At 52.4% G+C, this 17656-nt stretch overlaps 2 protein-coding genes across 3 annotated transcripts in view; one reads left to right on the top strand and one right to left on the bottom strand.

Moving 5' to 3' along the window:
* LOC128079282 (nascent polypeptide-associated complex subunit alpha, muscle-specific form-like) overlaps window positions 1–17656 on the bottom strand; it is a 147146-nt gene that overhangs the window by 117355 nt on the left and 12135 nt on the right. The window lies entirely within an intron of this gene.
* ALKBH5 (alkB homolog 5, RNA demethylase) lies at window positions 127–17330 on the top strand. 2 transcript variants are annotated; one of them, XR_008206060.1, is made up of 6 exons: window positions 127–474; window positions 684–1467; window positions 7174–7254; window positions 11240–11395; window positions 13080–16200; window positions 16307–17330. XR_008206060.1 is itself a non-coding variant. In XM_052680302.1 (5 exons), the coding sequence occupies exons 2-5, from the start codon at window positions 764–766 to the stop codon at window positions 13261–13263; spliced, it is 1125 nt and encodes a 374-aa protein (XP_052536262.1). In that variant the 5' UTR covers window positions 127–474; window positions 684–763; the 3' UTR covers window positions 13264–17330. The 2 variants fall into 2 exon arrangements, 1 of the variants encoding a protein (XP_052536262.1); XM_052680302.1 differs by having other exon boundaries at window positions 13080–17330.

The following is a 17656-nucleotide window of genomic DNA, read 5'->3' as shown; positions in this document are numbered from 1 at the left end:
GGGCGGAGAGGGGGAAGGGGCGGGGCTTCACGGCGAGGGGGCGGGGCGGCGGCGTGCGCGTGCGCACTGCGAGGGCGGGGCGGGGCGGGCGGCAGTGCCGGCGCGGTGGGCGGCCCCGCGGCGGCGGCTCGGGATGTCGGGCTGCCTGCTGGTGACGTAGCGCCGCTCGCGCCGCGGGAAGGGCTGCGCCAGAGCTCCGGGGCCCTCCGCCGTTTCCTTCCCCGGTCCGGAGCCGGGGCCGGGCCCCGCGTCTCCCCCCGCCATGGGCGCCGGCGCGGTGGCGGCAGCGAGCAGGGCACGGCGCGGAGCCGGGGCCGCCGCCGCTGGGCATGTGCCAGGCTGGGCCGCCGCGTGAGCAGCCCGGGAGCCGTACCTTTGTCCGCCCGCCCGCCCCGCGGCAGCGCGAAGCGTTTTTAAATTTCCTCTCTCTCGCCGTTTCGTCCGTTGCTTCGCCGCCGCTCCCCTGGGCGAGCCGTGAGTTGGGCCCCGGGAGGGGAACGGCCGGGGGAGGGGCGGGACGGGGTGGGTCACGCACCGGGAGCGGGGCTGTGGGGCGGAGGGGTACGGGGAGCTCGGGGCCGCGGGCAGAGCCCGGCCCGGCGTGGGCTTGGGGAGCGGGCGGGTCGGGGGATCCGCTCTACCGGTGTTTGCTCTCACGTTGCCCCCCGGTACTCCCCCGGCAGGGCCATGAGCAGCAGCCCCGCGGCCCGGAGCGGCGGGCGGCCCGGAGAGCGCTGAAGGAGCGGGGTGCAGCGGGCGCACTATGGCCGGCAGCGGCTACACGGACCTGCGGGAGAAGCTGAAGTCCATGATGCCTTACCGGGACGGCTCCAAAGGGCCCCGGGAGCCTCCCGAGCCCCCCTACGAGCGTAAGCGGCGGTACCACGAGGACTCCGGTTCGGATCCCAGCGATTATGAGGAGCAGAGGGAGGAGGAAGAAGCCCGGAAAGTGAAAAGCGGCATTCGTCAGCTTCGCCTCTTCAGCGCCGAGGAGTGTGCCAAGATCGAAGCTCGCATTGACGACGTGGTGTCCAGGGCTGAGAAAGGGCTCTACAAAGAGCACACGGTGGATCGAGCCCCGCTGCGGAACAAGTATTTTTTTGGGGAGGGTTACACCTATGGGTCTCAGCTGCAGAGGAGAGGCCCTGGGCAGGAGCGCCTGTACCCGCGTGGGGAGGTGGATGCCATTCCCGAGTGGGTGCACGACCTGGTGATCAGGAAGCTGGTGGAGCACCGGGTGATCCCCGAGGGCTTTGTGAACAGTGCTGTGATCAACGACTATCAGCCCGGGGGCTGCATTGTCTCCCACGTGGACCCCATCCATATCTTCGAGCGGCCCATCGTCTCCGTGTCGTTCTTCAGCGATTCTGCGCTCTGCTTCGGGTGTAAGTTCCAGTTCAAACCCATCCGGGTGTCGGAGCCCGTGCTGTTCCTGCCGGTGAAGAGAGGAAGCGTCACGGTGCTCAGGTAACTTGCTGTGCTGGCCTCCGTGTGGCTGTGTGCTGAGACGTGGTTGTGTAATGCTGGTTATGAGACAGGCGGGCACGCACCCCGATGGCAGGTTGGGCTCATCTGCCTTCAGACACGCAGCAGGAGGGGACAGGGAGCCCTGCTGTCACAGTGGATGGTGATGGAAGAGATGGGGGCTGTTTCCTTTTTGCAGAGGTCCAGATCTGAATGTGGTCACTTGTGGGGTTGTCTTTCCTACAGTTCCCGTGAACAGTGGGAATCCGTATGGAGATACAAAATGGATCCCATGCCCGTGAGCTGGCTGAGACAGAGCTCCTGGTTCTATTCTTAGCTTGGCCTTCCTGACATGACCTTACGTGTAGAGAGGTGGTGTGAGTAGCCTCATCCCAGTCCATGGGTTGAGACAGACAGGCCCTCACCTGTGGGACACTGATGGGGGAGACCTGAGCACAGACCCATGTGGGACCATTCCTTGGAGGCACAGCGTAAACGCAGCACGGCAGCAATGCGTGCAGCTTGCAGGCATGAGAAATGCCTTTACTGGTGTTCCTGCAAGCAGGGGAAGCGCAGTGGAGGTAAAATGACCTGCCCAAGGTCATGGAGCAAGCCAGCAGTACAGCTGGGATTGGCACTGGGGAACGCCTGCTTCCTAATTACTGCTGTCCACCCGTGAGTGCACAGAGCCCCAGGCAGCAGGGGGACATCAGCATGGGCTGCTACAAGTGGCCCCACAGAGCCCAGAAGCCCCTTGGTACCACGGAGGGAAGCTGGAAGCTGGTGCTGGGGCTTCCTGCCTTGCTGAGCACAAATCCCTCTTGTCCTGAAGGTCAGAGTGCTCTCTGCCAGCAGTGGGATGGCCCAAACTGTGCCAACAGTGCTCTGAGCGACCAGTGCTATCTTTTGGGGGGAGGGGGGGGCTGGGGAACATCCAGGCCAGTTTTTTTCAGGGCTCCCCAGTGGTAACCCAATCCTGCACTCCAGCTTGTAAAGCGATCGCTGCAGGGTTCGGGAAGGAATTTTCCCCACCACGTCCGTACGGCGTCGTGCTGTTGACTGGTGCATCAATAATAAATGCCGGGAGCTCACATCACTTTTATCTGGGAAAAGCAGTGCAAACATTAACTAATCCTCGTCGTACCCCCTGCCTTAGGTAACTTGTGCAGATTATCGAGGGATGAGAGAGCCAGCGGGAGGACACGGCAGCAGGAGGGGCTCTCCCGAGGCTAAGGACATTCGCTATGGTGCATGAGGCTGGGGCAGGGAGCGTGCTGGAGAAGGGCAGAGGTCAGCGCTGGGAGGGAGCCATGGGGAAGTGTCCTTTTACTGCAAGAGCACTGTGTGCTCGGCAGCCCCTGGTCTGGCATGTGTGTGAGACACGAGGAGAACTTTCTGCCTTCGTTTTCCTGCCAGCGATGTGAACCCTGCGATGCCTTCTCCTGGAGAAGGTAATGTTTTCACCAGGAAACCACTGGTGGCCTTCTGTGAAGCAGGGTTGGGATTCCTGCAGCACTCTCTAGGATGAGGAGCAGTGTTTGCTCCAGGACAGGAGAATCGCGTTTTCTCATCCTTTACACCACTCCTCCAGAACTGCTGGGAAGAGAGGGCAGCTATGGATTCCCAGAATGGGAGTGAGTTCCCTGCCAGGCCCTGTGTGTGTGTCACATGCAGGGTTCGTGGTCTGGGTGCTGCAATCTGTTCGTTGGAATGGCTGAAGCAGTCGTACTGAGCAAGTCAAGGTATTTTTAATGCCAGAATAGGAAAGTTGGTGTCTGGGCAGCCCAGTGCTGGCTTTGCTAGCTTCATCCAGCAGTTAGATGTTCTCGCTTTCCAGCAAATAATAGACTGTAAAATGGAGATTGTTTCGATTTCAGTGCAGCAGTTAGCAGCTACTTAGCACTCACTTAAGAGTGATTCTGCCAGTGATTCTTCTGTGACGATACTGTCCCGGCCAGATAGGAGCTGGTGGAGCTGGTGGACCGGCAAACCTCCGTCCTGAGGTCTGAGAGCAGGAAGGAGATGTACAGCACGGCAGGAGGACTGCAGGGGTGCACCTCTGGATCCAGCTCTCAGTCACATTTAAGCCAACTCTCCAAACTTGGCTTTTTCTCCTCCCAGTAAACAGTTGCTGAAGGCAGTTGCCCTGGAGATAGGGAAACGGCGCAGATAGAAACAGCGTGCTTGAAATGTCTGCTTCCAGCGCTGCAGGGTCAGGGGCTGCTCCGTTTGTTTGTTGCCGTGTGGATTTCCTGGGGATCTAAAGAGAGCTCCCGCGTTTCTCTTTGGCCCCACATCTCCAGCCATCTCTCCCCAGGTCATGCATGTCCTCCTCTCAGCAATATGTGCAAAATCCTCTGCAAAACATGCATGAAGGGTTTCCCCATTTCCTGCCCCTGACCCGATGCTCTCTGTCTCTCCCTGGGGGCAGGTTCAGGTTTGTTTCAGTAAGGCTTTGCCTGGCTGGTAACGTGCCTCGTGGCACTGCGCGTGCAGCACGTTGCTAGTTAAACTTTACAGTCAACCAAAGCATTTGTCTAACAACACTGTGCTGTTTGCAAATACTGAACCTCCTTCAGGCTGTGAAGTATTCTCTGACGGCGTGTTAGGTTTTAAAAGTGTCCTCTTCGAAGAGTTTTGGAGGTGGAACAGGGATTCTGGTGGCTGTGCTGCATACCTGAGGACAAAAGCTGAGCCAGCCACCGCTGCTCAGCCCTTTGCTCTGCCATCGAGGTATTTTTTTCTCAGTTTGCATTCATAGCGCTGATTTGCCCTGGTGTGTTCCAGGAGAGGACCCCCCCAGGCCCTCTCTGCCGTGGCTGCAGGGTTTGTCCCTTTGCCGCGTGTCCTCTAGGCCAGGAGGAAATGGCAGCGGTGTGTTGCAGTGCTGCGGGGCTCAAGCAGCCCCAGTCAGGCTGCAGTGCGCCTCAGCCATCAGCTTGCTGAGGGTGGTTGCTCACTGGACCATGTTTATGAGGAGGTTTTTTGGGTTTTTTTTCCTGTTTAAAGGAAAAACCAACAAAATAATTCAATAAGCATCAATCAATAGAAGCAGTGTGGAGGAGATGGAGGAATTTGCACATCCGCCTGGGGAACCTTTTGGAGGAGAGAAAGGGAGCTGGGTGGGTTTGTGGAGGCTTTGGGATGGGCAGCTCCAGCCAGGCTGTGCACTGCAGCACACAGGAGATCGCGACACCTGGAGAGCTGTTGTTGGATTTTCACGTAGTGCATCTGAGCACTGTGGTTGGAAGCGCAAAGCTGCGGTTAGCCAGAGGAGTAAATTGCTAATGGTAACGTTTCCACAGCTCTGAGCCTGTGCACAGGCAGGCTTTGCTTCTGAAGGTGGCAATGCTCTGTGCACAGTGCGGGGCTGCTCCCTGCTGCACGCAGCGCTGGGAGCGTCGTGATGTTTGTCTCTCTTGTTGTCTAGAGGCATGCCTGATGGCAGTGCTGCTCGGAGCCTCTGGGGGATGAACCTGCTTTCTTCCCAGCTGGAGGAACCTCTGCACAACTGCCTGGATTAGACATCTTTCCAGAAAAGTCTGAGCCCTCAGCAAAGGCCCTTGGTGCCTCAGCTTTGCTCAGAGCAAGCCCTGCGTGTGCTGGTGGTGACGAGGCAGAGATCTGTTCCAGCCCTGCTCCAGCTGGTTGATGCCGCATCGGTGCTTTGTGGCAGCAGCTTTTTCAAACCACAGGTGAAGCCTGAGCACAGTAACTGCTCCGGCCTGGCCGTATCCAGCCCCTGGAAGTATTTCTCTAGGGATTGTGCAGAGCTTCAGGGCTTGCTTTCTGCTGATGTTTATGCAAAAAATCTCCGCTTCTATCTCCATATGAATCAGTAATGTTGTGGCTTTGTGTTAACTCTTCTGGACTGAAAAAGAGATGTGGGGAGGAGCTGTGAGTACGTAAGATCCAAGAGATTACTTGGGGTCAGGGTGTCAATTGGGCCTGTGGGTGGCATCTGCACTTCTCCTCGTTCATCTGAAAGGTGCTCTGGGCTGTACACGTCATGCTCAGGTGTTCCCATCAGTGTTCTTGTGGGCAGTAACTTAGGACTTTCTTTCCTGGGTCATTCCTTCTCCTATGCTTTGGTTTTGTCCTCCAGGCAAGAGCAGAAATCCCCAGGCACGTCCTTGATATTCTTATGGGGGTTTTGTTTTAGTGTGTATTTCCCTTCACTTCATGCTCGGGATGTGGTGAGGCCCGGATAGGCTGAGAGGGTTCTGCTGGCACTAGCAGGGCAACTGTGACCCAACCAAATAACCTCTTTCTGTTTCATTGCTCAGTGCTTGTGCAAACCCCTCTGTGACAGGACTGTGCAGAGGCTGCCCCCATGCTTGGCAAGGGGCAGGCTGAGTTCCCGCCATCAGTATGGCACCGGGGCTGACTGACTGTCCCCCTTAGGGTCTGGAGCAATAGAACTACTGCTTTGGGACCATAAGCTTTTCTTAACGCTGCTTTGGGAGCGAGCTGAGAGCCAGTTCGTGTATGGGGATAGCTATGGGAGGCTGAGCTGATGTCTCGCACAGGTCTCGAAGCAGCCATCCTCCTGATGTTTGCTGAGGACGTGCTGAGCTGAATATTAACGTGGATGATAGTAATGGATTCTCTGGAGCTTGACGCAGAAGTTCCTGGAATGTAATAGAGCATTATTAGAAACCCCTCTGCATTGCACTGTGTTGCTTTGCAGCCCCCTTGGAGGGGCAGGGGATGGCCAGCAGCCCCTCTTCTGCTGGATCTGTCTTAGGTGTGAGCTGTCTGCTCAAAGCGGCAAATCTCTCTGTGAGCAAGAGGTGAGCGTTTGTAGATGAGTGGGTGAATTACCTAACCAGATAAAGGGAACCTGCTCCTATCCCGGAGAGGACGTGTGTGTGTGTGTGTGTGTGTGTGTGTCTGTCTCTCTAGCTGCAAACCCACATGAAACGGCTTCCAACCTTCCTGTGAGGCTGGGAGCACAGCACTGCCCCTGGGAAGCACAGTTTCTTGGAGACGCAGCGGTTCCTGCGTTGGGTTCACCCAGGGCATGTTGTGCTGCCGCTCAGCACTCCTTCACCCCGAGGCCTTCCTGTCCTCGTCGGCCATTTCAGGAGGCGTTTCACTTCTCCTTCCCCGTGCTGGACTGGAGGAAGCTGCTGTGCACAGCAGCAGGCAGAGGGCAGCCCGCCCCTCATTAGCACCTGTAATGATGGTGAGGAGGGTGAGTGTCAAAGACCCCCTCAAAGATGCTCGGGCAGCAGCTGCTTTTCAGTGCCTCTGGTTACACCCCGTGTCCGGGCGCACTGTGCATCTTGGTGATGATGGATGGCTTTTTCTCAGTGAGATGCTTGAGAGCAATGCGGTGATTTTTTTTATTCTCTTGCACGCCAATCTCTTGATGAAGCTTTCGTAAATGAATTGGCTGAATTTACACTCCATAAACTCATTTTCAACATGACTTATTTCATGATGTTGTGGCAGGTGGCAGTTTCCTCTGGTGTATGCTAAAAAAAAAAATTAAATCAACAATAAAAAAAAAAAAAGGCCTGACTGTTCCTGTGCTCGTTCAGTAAACCCAGCTCCTGTGTGCCTGGGGAATGGTGTGGTGTTTGGAGGAGGAATTTGTGGGGGAAGTTGGGAAATGGCTGGCCAGAGCGCGCTGCTGAGCCTGGCAACCGCTTTACCCTCCTGCCTGTCATCTTTCTCACCACGGCTCTTTGTTTTTGTTGTCAGTGGATACGCAGCCGATGAAATTACACACTGTATTCGACCACAGGACATCAAGGAGAGAAGAGCTGTCATCATTCTTCGAAAGTAAGTGTTGAAGCCTTCAGGACAGTCAGGCACCCTTGGATGCGGTGGTGTTTTTTGTACGGTGCTTTGCAAGGAACACTTTAAAAAGATGCCTTGCTTGTTGATGTGCTGAGCTGACCTTAAATCTTTGCTCGATCTCCCTCTGATGCTCATTTGTGTCTTGCCATACCCATCGCTTGGTCAGTGGAAATAGATGGAACTTGTTACTGCAGGGTTAATCGCTTCTTGGCTCTCTGCAGCACTGCTTCGTTGTTGTACCTGAGTTTGGCAGCACTGTTGGTGTCCAAGCACCTGGCTTTCATTGCCTGCCTAACCCCAAGCAGCTGGGGTTTCAGACTCTTGCTTTGGGCTGCATGTTCAGGTGTCTGATCGTATGATACCAACATAGCTGAGTCACCTGGACAGTCCTTTGAAGCTGATGCTTATGATAAAGAATCTTCTACAAAGCAGACTGCTTTCTTTGGAGCATGCATTTCATTTCCTGGAAGGCAGAGGAAGTTGCTGGCTTTGAAGGGAAATAAATGCAGCAAATTCAGCAGTCAGCTTCCAGAGCTCATCCTTTGAGGGTGGTGCTGGGAAGCCAAGCTCTGTGAATTGCATCTCATGCTCCCTGCTTTAGAAGATGTGTTGTCTTGGTCAGCTGATGGCACTTCATCAGTTGATTTGATGTAAACCCAGAGAAAACCATGAGCATGGTGGCAGGGCTGCAGCTGTGGCTCAGGCTGGCATGAGGCTAGCAGGAAAGCGGTCTAGATTCAGAGTTGTGGAACTTCTGGGCAGCCTAGCTGGTTCCAAAACAAGTCTGGTGACATTGTGAAGATAAGGCACAAAGCCAGCAGAGTGGAGTTGGACATCTGGATAGCATGACCCATGAAATGAAGGCAAATGAAGCAGCCCTGCAGCATTAGCAGAGCAAAATCAGAGCAGACGTAGGGAGGCAGGATGAGATGTGGCAGGTGAGAGAATAGGATGAAAAATGGATTGGAACCAAGCCCTCTGGTTGCTGATTATTGACACAAAGGGGGTAAGGTGAGATGGCTAACAACAAAAAGCCTGTCACGTTCAACTTGTTGGTTTCTACAGCCGGTGAGAAGCAGTGAGTGCTAATGAGCCCCAGTGAAAGGCATCTCCAGATCCCATGGCAAGAAAGACCTGAATTTACGTGCTCTGGGACAGAGAAGCTGCCTGTCCTAAACTGTGGAGCAGTTCCTTGGAAAAGAGAGCTTTGGCTATGTAAACTAAAGCTGCTGAAGTAGTGCAGATGTATAATGTACCTGTTCAAAGCAGCTCTAATTCTTGCCTTCATCAGCCTCTATAAGCTAAGGGTGTGTTTCATTCTAGCCTGGCTGCCCTCAAAGTGCAACTGGGCAAGCATGTAGCTAGCCAAGGCGTCCTGCTGCCTGGCTGAGCCGGGCAGTGCTGCTGAACAGATGAGGCCCGTTAGCACCCAGCAGAGCCATGCTGGCTGCGTTGGCTCAGCCATCCTTCTGCAGCAGTGTGCCCTTCTGGCTTCCCTGGAGGAGCCTGAATTGCTTAGTGTCAGAGCTAGTGTGTCTCTGTCCAGTCATGCACAGACAGCCATGGGCTGGATGGACTGGATTTCTCTCTGAGAAAAGTGGGAACTCTCCAGTCATTATTTCTGTCTAATCTCCATAGAGCTTAGCAGTCCTGAGGGACGCGTGGCTGTCGCCTGTTTGCCAAGGGGAGCACTCTGACTGTTGCCAAATAGAGCTCCTTTGTTGTGGCTTATCCCTTGTGACGGGGACTGTCTCCTCGGCTGGCCCTGGGCGCAGGCAGGCACGCACAGCAGGGCTGCAGCGACCTTTGTCTGCGCCTGCATCCCCGGAGCATCTCTACTGCCATTCCCCAGTCCCAGATCATGCGACTGGTGCAGTCTGAATTAGCAAGTTATGCAACCAGGAAAACAGCCGCTTCCGCGAGCAGCCTGCGTGCACGCGAAGCTGGGGAGCAGCCTGTGACCTCGTAAAACTCATCCTTCATGGTGAGAATGAGCCCGGAGCTTTCCAGAAGAATCAGGCACCCTGCGGTTGTGTCACAGCGGCGTAAACTTTGCTGCTTGCAGGAGCTGTGAATAAGCTGGCAAAGGCTGCTGGGCCCCAGACTCTGGAGTCTGGATCTGTTGCCTCTGCTCTGGGCACGTGGTTCTGGAGGCTGTTCTGACGCTGCCAGCAAAAACTGAGCTGGAGAAGTGGCTGGGTTTTTCAGGATGCTTGAGAGCAGCGTGGTTACCAAGTAAGTCGGCAGCGCTTCAGAGCTGCTGCGTGATGGTATTTGCAGAGCTCCCTGCGTGTCGGAGCGCAGGGCTGCAGGAGCCAGCAAAGTTTGGAAGCTTTGAGCGAGGGGGAAGGAATGATGTGCTGGATTTCAAGAGATGCTCAGAGAGGTCGTGTGGGAGGTGGGGGGTAAAAATGAGACCTATTCAGGTGGGTCTTGAAAGTCATTTTAGAGGTCTCACACAGCCACTTTTAAGCAATTCTTCGTAGGCCATCACACAGGGGAGTAATTTTATTTAATTTGAACTTTGGTAGGTAATTTACTTTCATTTTTAGCATGGCTCTTGCTTCTCTCCGCTCCTGCAGCACAAATCTGTATTGCTGTGTGGAGACGGAGCATGGCTGACATCCTCTTGCCTTTGCAGTATATTTGCTGTGATTTCTTTATTTTTAATTGCAATCATGTAGTTGTCATATTTAAGAGGTAATTGAACAACCTCACTTCTCTAGAGCAGGATCAGCAATGCCTTTACTGTCCCAGCTGGATCCCGTCCTGGAGCTGAGAACAGCTCAGGCTGATGGCTTTGCAGCCTGGCCAGCTGCCTGTGGAAGTTTTCCTCATTTCTGGCATACCCACCTTCATTTTTGCCATCCTGGCATCTCCCTGGTTAACTGGAGTCTTCCTGGAAGCATGGAGGAAGCTTGGCAGTTGAACTTGCTTCATAACAGGAGTTTAGGTTAGAATTATCTTGCTTCAAAAGCTGAAGTTAAACACTGAGGGACAAGTAGTGATTCTTCCCTTTCTTTTACCCAGACCCCTCTGGTATTCAGCCCTGATCCTGCAAAAGCAGACAGGCTGCAGGAACAGCATCAGGATGCCCTTTTTTTATTCCAGGAAGTGGCACTGTGGGGCACCAGCACCACCTTTTACTGTGTTTTGCTCATTCTTAGGCTTCAATTTGTGTTTTGAAATAGACTTTAGAAGTTTTTGCAGATTGAACCTGGTAATTACGTTGTGCTGGGAGGTGGTGGTGGCACCATGTGAAGGCAGTGCTCTGTCAAGCTTTCATCTGTGCTGCACGGCCATTGCTCAGCCTCTTGCCTCTCTCCATACATGCATAGAAGCTGCTGGCTGCAGCCATGCTTGGGCCAGGAGCAGTGGCAGCTTTACTCCAGCATGAGCTGCTGTGCTGCTGGAGGGGCTGTGGTGTGGCTGCTGGTTACTAAACTTTGACTCCTGCCTTAAACCTTTTAGTCGAGCTGAGAAATGCCTGACCCCATGAGATCCCAGAGACAGTAAGGAGTTTCCAGATAGAAGCAGTTACTATCAGTGTTGGTGTTGATGGATCTCACAGTGCATCTCCCAGGTGGCTTAACTGGAGTTGCAAGTTATTGAAGAGTCGCTGTGATTTCATAGGATGTCACAGGTGCTTGAGCACCTCTGCTCAATATCTTGTCACTGTGATTGCAGTGAGCCCAGCACCTTTCCTGTGCGTGGTGGCCATGCTGACCCCTAAGCCTTCCTGTCTTTAGAAAGCAGTAAAGGTTAAAAGCTGTAGCTTCAAGTAGGAAAAAGCTGCAGCTTGTTCTTCTGTTGGATGTAACAGTCCTGACCCTCTTTCAGAGCTGTGTGCCTGGGATTGAGGGTTCTACTTCAGTGCATCTAGGACAAATACCATTTGCAGCCTGCTAGCAATTCAGTTGAAATACTTTGCAAATTCACTTTTTTTTTTTTTTTTTAATATTTGCAGAACAAGACTAGATGCCCCTCGATTGGAAACAAAATCGCTGAGTAGCTCTGTGTTGCCACCAGGTTACACCTCTGACCGCCTGTCAGGAAGCAACAGGGACCAGATCTTGAAACCAAAGCGGTCCCATCGCAAAGCAGATCCTGATGCTGCTCACAGGTGAGTTGATCTTGGCCAGGGGGGAGGTTTTGGGTGTTTTCTCTGGGTCATCAAACATCTGAGGTTCCTGGTCTCTGCAAGAGAGTTTGCACAGCGCGCTTACAGCATCCTTTGTACCGCTTTGCCAGGAGCTGGGAAGCACCTCCCAGGTGTGTTCTGTGTATGGATCTGTTATCAGTGAGGTTCCTTATATGTTCCTCCTAGGCTTGTGGAGACTAAGCTCTGGCTGTAAGCAGCTTACATTGTTTATCTTGTGAATGGCATAATGAAGAAGCAATAGATTTGGCTGCCTCTTGATAATGCAGTCATTCAGAACAATGGTTTCCCTGCAGCTAATTATTTTTGACCTCTATTGCCAAGCAACCTGTGCAGGTGTGTTGAAGTATATTATGAAAGCAGTTTGAGGTTTTGTAAACTGGGAAGGGTGAAGGTCTCCTTGGAAAGCTCCATAGATCTACTTTGCTTCCAGAGCTCTGTGTGTGTGTGTGTGTAAGGCTGACCTACAAGAGAGCTCCTTGCTGAAGCTCCAGACAGCTTGAGCTCTGTGGCAAGGCTTCCCTTAAACACCACCTTGCTTTGTGTGAATGTAGTGATAGCCAGTCTGGCAGCTGTCATGCAATGTTCCTGGTGTTCTCTAATTCCAAAGCTCCCCAAGGATAGAGGTGGCATTCTCTGCACATCATGTGAAACCAAAAGGCTGGCATGGTCGTGGAGCTCAGCTGTTGTGAAGTTCCAGCCCGTGTTTCAACCTGTCCTGGTGAAGGAGAAGGGTGGGGATGGTTTGTTTATGAGCAGTGTTCATTCATCAGAACTCGGGATGACTGAGCACACAGATCGCAAAGAGGAGCGAGGCTGCAAATAAAATCTTACCTCTGAGCTCCTGCGTGTGATTCAGGGAGTGGTCATGCAGGGCAAAGTCTGCAGATCCGTGAGAGCTGACGTGAAGGCAGAGATGTGCCTTACTGGGATGTGAGCTCAGGGTAGTGCCCTGCAGTGGATGGTATCTGAAGACTCTGAAAGGTCCAAAAGACTCAGCGTAGTGCCAGTAAATAGCACAGATAGCACATCTGTCAGAGGAGCTCAGTAGTTGGCACCTGGGATGAATGTGAGTGCTCTGTGCAGCTGTGAATCCTGCCAGCATGGTCATACCATAAACTGAACTGAGTACAGGGGAGAACAGAGGCAGCTTTACATAAATACTAATTGCACTGTGATAATGTTTGAGAGAACTAGGATGAGGACAAAAGAGCTCAGACTTGTGGTTTAATCCTGCACTGCAAATATCCTAGCAGCTTAGCACAGAGCTGAGCTCATTTTTGAGCTCCTCCGTAGGAGGCAGACCCCTCTGCCAAAGGAATGTTTATTGGTACCCCAAGCTGTACTTCAGGAGGGCTGATCAGGCTGCTTGGAGGTCTCCCCAGTGGAGCTAAAGACCAGAGCTCAGTATGTGAAGGCTAAGGACTCACACTTGTTCAAGGAAAGTTCTCTGCTATTTCATGGGACGTGCAACTCGGCGCTGTGCTCTGCTCTGTTGAGAGCCGTGGGCTTAGTGCTGGGAGAGCAGTGTGGAAAAAGTCACTCATGGTGCTCAACATATGCAGAAATCCAGATGGTATCCGCACAAGGAGTGCTTGAATCCTGTTGTGGATGTGTTCTCACCCCCTCTTTCTCTCTTTCTCCGTAGGCCACGGATTCTAGAAATGGATAAAGAGGAGAACAGGCGCTCAGTTCTCTTACCAAAACATAGGAGACGGAGCAACTTCAGCTCTGAGAACTATTGGCGAAGGTCTTACGAGTACACGGAGGACTGTGACGAGGAGGAGGAGGATGGCAGCCCGGCTAGGAAAGTTAAAATGAGGCGACACTGAGGAATGCACTTTCCAGGCTTGTGAAGCCGATGAGATTGGCCTCTAGTCTGTGAAAACTTTCTCCTCCCTCTGGCTATTTTCCATTTAGCTTCAGTTTTGGTTTTTTCCTTTCAGGCTGAAGAGTAAACAGGAAGGATCTAGCGATTTGTTTTTATGAATGGAGGAATGCTGAGACGTGTGTAAGGATGGAACATGTCCAGTTACACGTGGTGTCCTGAGTTCTGGGTCTAATGGGCATCTCTACCATAGGAAGCAGATAACGTTATGCCAGGCTGTCTGTTGGGATTTCTTTGAAAACACCAAAAAGTTTAACTGTTTCATTGCGCAAGATTCAAGAATTGTATTTTGTTTTGTTGGTTTCTTTTTTCTTTTGCTTTAACTTTCTTCTTTTCCAAGTGTTCTAAATATGATGTTGTTAGACCCCAGGAGCTGAAATTCTCTGTGGTGGCCTCGTATTTCTTGCTTCACCAAAGGGCTCCTTGGTCTGCTTATACCTAATTGTTGTTGGGTTGTGTTTTAAGGGTGTGCTCTGCAGTAACTGGAAGTTTGAAGCTTTGCAGACTCCTTTTGCTGCATTGATTACAAAGGATTTAGGACATTTGTGTTGCACTTTAGTACCAGTTTTAAATGCCATAGATTTCCTTTCCAGTCCGTTTTCCCTAACCAGCTTGGGCTCACAGCTTTGTGTCCCTGTGCTGCCCTCTCCAAGAAGAATGTACTTAAGCTCTGGTTTCTCAGTGCTGTTCTGACCAGTGATCTGTTTTGGCTGAGGATGGAGCTGCTGCTGGCTTCACTGGTGTTGGTCCAGTGCTGACTTGAGATCTGTATTGGAGCCTGGGAGCTGCAGAGCAAGGGACTGCATTGAGTACGTGCTGCTTTCCAGAGCTAGAGACAGCAAAGAGGAGTGGGAGGGAGGCTGTGCTAGGGGGAACGCTTGCCTTGGGACCCCCTGAGAAGATTTGGGATGCTGCTGGGTACGGAGGAGCTCTGTTTTGGCCCGCAGGATGTTCGTCAGCTACCACTGCAGCAGTTGTCTGATGCATTCTTGTTTCTGTGCGTATTCTGAGGTGAGGACTCTGCTTGCCCCAGGAAGTGATGAGAGGCGTGAGATGTCTCACCCTGTGGAGGTAACGTTAGAAGTCTGCCTTCTTCCTCATCTTTTCTCACCAGTTTGTGTTTTCTCTGCCTGAAATCTGTGTTTCGCAGGTTTGGGGCCCGACACCATATTTAGAACCCTACTTTTAAGAGTCTTTCTCCAATTGATTCTTTGAACCCGAGTGTTGGCAGTTGTAAGGAGTAGTCTTATTTTTAAATTTTTACTGCTTTGTTCTTCCTCAAATTGTAGTTTTTCTTAGTGTTGTGTCCCCCCCACTCTTCATGATCTGCACGCTTGGCAATAAAAAGATGTAATATATTTTGAAACCCGTTTGCTGCTGTCTTGAGGAGCTACTGGTCAAAAAACGGGCACTGTTCCTTAGTGATGACATCTGGGTCTCATTGTCTTTTTCCTTCCCTGCTGACTTCTGCAGCTCCCGCCACTCGTCTGTCCTTGGGCTCGCTGCTGAAGCTGGATCCAGCAGTTACACTAGTGCAAAGGGAATTGCTGTCACCCTCAGCACGGCACTGAGCTGCAGGAGGTTTTGTAGGTGAGGCTCCTACTGCCTGTCTTTGATTCTCTTCATCTGATTGCTTTCCTGGTGAGAGCTCTCATCGGCTCACTGTGCAGCTTTGAGAGCAGCCTCATGGCCAGCGTTCGAAGGCACTTACCTGTCTTGTCAGAGAGATCTGGAAGTTCATGCATCTGGGACTTCTGAAAGGCCATTATCAGTCCACACTCAGCATTTGAGGCAGCATTCCTCCCATTCCTAGCTTGTGGCAGAGAATCCAGGCCATCTCTTGGCTACAAACCCCGTTTTGGAAAGCTTGGCGTTCCCCAACAGCAAAACAGCATGCAGGGAGCAGCGATCTCTTCTCCTCCTTATGGCTGGTGTCTGCAAACATCTCTGGCAAGCTAGAAACCTGCTAGTGGGATGCCTGGGGTGGCTGTTCCTAATTCTGGTTTTGCTCTGGACATGCCCCATTCCCTCCAAGGGCATTAGGCTGTGCTGCTTTGTGCTGCTGGCAGTAGCAGTGCAGAGCCACCTGTTCTCCCTTGCTGGAGGTCTCTGCTCTGCACAGCCTGCTCTCCCCCTCTCCCAATTTTATGCCTACCTCTGCAATATGGATACTATACTCTGGTGTCTCAACTCACAGTGAAGGCAACCTGCCTTCCCAGGGCCGCTCCCTGAAGCAGCAGGAGCACTGTGACTCCCATGGGACAAGATAATTTCCACTAAAGGCTGAACAAAGCACCCTGAGGTCTTACCTCCTCGCCTGGTACCGTCACCTCATCCCAGTCCTTGTGCAGTCTGTACGTGTGCAGGCATCCTGCTTGTCCCGTTGGGTTTTGTATTCCTGCATGCCTCCTCTGGGAGCTCTGCCCTCCTTTTCCTCATCCCAGGTCTGTGCTGTGGGTCTGAGCTGGCAGCCATTGCTGGAGCTGCTCTCCTGCCGCCCTCTGCTTCGTTGTGCTTTTAGTTTTCGAGCTGACTGCTTGGGCCTTGACACCTTGGCAAGAGTGGGACACAACCGATCTGACCCATAGGATCTCTTGGGCAAGAGTCCCCAGCGTGCAGGCAGGCCATCTCCCCCACTTGTACAGACATTTTATATACACACGGATGTATATGTGTAGATACATGGTTTTTTAACTCTTTTGCACTGAACAACATTGGGGTGAAACCTTGATTCGAAACAAGACGACACCTTTTTCACATGGATCCAGATGTCTAGATCCCTTACTGTGACCTGTTTGGTAAAACCGTGGCTCAAAACACTGCTGATGGTTGTACCTGTTCTCTGTTGTGGCTGTGTGAAGGCTTCAGTCAGACCAACAATGTGAGACTGGTGTGAAGATGGGCTCATGTGCAGGCCTGACCAGGTCGGCTTCTTTGTCTCCAGTAGTTCAGCCATGCAGTCCTAACTCCTCTCCATCCACCTGCAGCGTGCTGTGTAACCTGCTCACCCGTCCTGGAGCATGAGGCTGTGTATGATGTGATGACCCCACGAGCACTCAGACCCACAGCCCAGACCATGAGAACTGTCTTTCCTAAGGAAGGGGGAGGTAGATGGAAGTTGTCCCTGCTTTTCTGCCAAGGGAGGAATTTGGGTTTGCTGCCCTTACCTGCATGTTGAGAAGATTCGGCGATCCAACCAAGGCTCTTGTGATGGCTGTGTAGGCTCCACTCGTCCTCTGGAAGAAAACCCAGGGCTGTCTGCCAGCAGTGAGAGGTGAGCTGGCCCAGGGAGGGGCTGTCAGCCCTGTGAGCTGTGGTGGAGGCTGCCAGCTGTGATTTCCACCTCCCTGCAGCGTGCAGGGAAGCCCCAGTTTCCACATTTAGCCCTGAACTCAGGGCTGAGACACCATCAGCCACTCATGCTGGTTTCAGAGATGTCCCAACCCAAACCCGTGGTTGGGAATGGACTGGAGGGGGGCTCAGAACATGGCCATGGGGTCTGGCTCCCCATCCAGTGGCAAGTTGTCTTTTGTCTGCCAATCGCCCTCCTTTTCCTGGCGAGGAGGAGAAATGCTGAGCCGAGAACCACATCTCTGCTCCTTCCTGCCCCCCCTGCCCACACTTAGAAGTTCTGGCTGACTTTAATTTTGTTTTATAAGATTCTAATTTTTTTTGTTACAAATAATAATAATTAAAAAAAAAAAGAATAAAAAATAAAAAAGAAAGTGGCAATATTTTTTTCTGTAAGCTTTTCCTAGGAAAAAGCGTGGTTTGTAACAAAGTTGTACAGTTCTGAAGTTTGAGATACGAGAAGTACTGTGTGAAACGCTGTAAATGGGGCAGAGATTATTTTATGTACAGTCTGACGCAGGGGTATACTTTTAATTCTGGTTGATTCTTAGGAAGAATTTGGTTCTTCACTGTCAGGGTTTGGAATTTCATGGTTTCATTATTATTATTATTTTTTCTTGTATAGATTGCTGCATTAATTGAATAAAAGCAGAAAGCATCGCTGTGCCTGCCTGTGTGGTGGGGCTGGGATTGCTGTGGGAGAGGGGAGCTCTGGGAGGATGCGTGTGCAGCCCTGGAAACCAGGACGGGGTTGCAGTGGGTGCTCCCTGCCTGGTTCTCTTCCTTGGTTCCCCATGGGGCGGGTGGTGACGATGTCCCTGTTGTCCCACCGCACTCTAGACCGGAGGAAATGGGTCAATCCAAGGGGTCTGCACCCTGTGCTTCAGCCTCATCGGGGCCCCTTGCAGGCTGTGCCTCCTGTGGGAGGGCTGGGTGCTGCCTGGCGTGGTGTCCTTCCTCCTCTTCTTTCTCATTCTCCACAGATT

Source organism: Tympanuchus pallidicinctus, unplaced genomic scaffold, assembly GCF_026119805.1.
Source record: "Tympanuchus pallidicinctus isolate F22 unplaced genomic scaffold, pur_lepc_1.0 scaffold18, whole genome shotgun sequence".
Lineage (NCBI taxonomy): Eukaryota > Metazoa > Chordata > Aves > Galliformes > Phasianidae > Tympanuchus > Tympanuchus pallidicinctus.
The sequence above is the reverse complement of the archived record's forward strand: the minus strand, read 5'-3'. Positions and strand labels throughout refer to the sequence as shown.

What these genes read in the sequence shown, in the direction of transcription:
- ALKBH5 (XM_052680302.1), top strand. Translation starts at nt 764, where the DNA reads ATGGCCGGCAGCGGCTACACGGACCTGCGGGAGAAGCTGAAGTCCATG. An exon ending in GCTGTCATCATTCTTCGAAA is followed by an intron (nt 7,255 to 11,239) that starts GTAAGTGTTGAA and finishes TAATATTTGCAG; the next exon opens with AACAAGACTAGATGCCCCTC. An exon ending in GATCCTGATGCTGCTCACAG is followed by an intron (nt 11,396 to 13,079) that starts GTGAGTTGATCT and finishes CTTTCTCCGTAG; the next exon opens with GCCACGGATTCTAGAAATGG.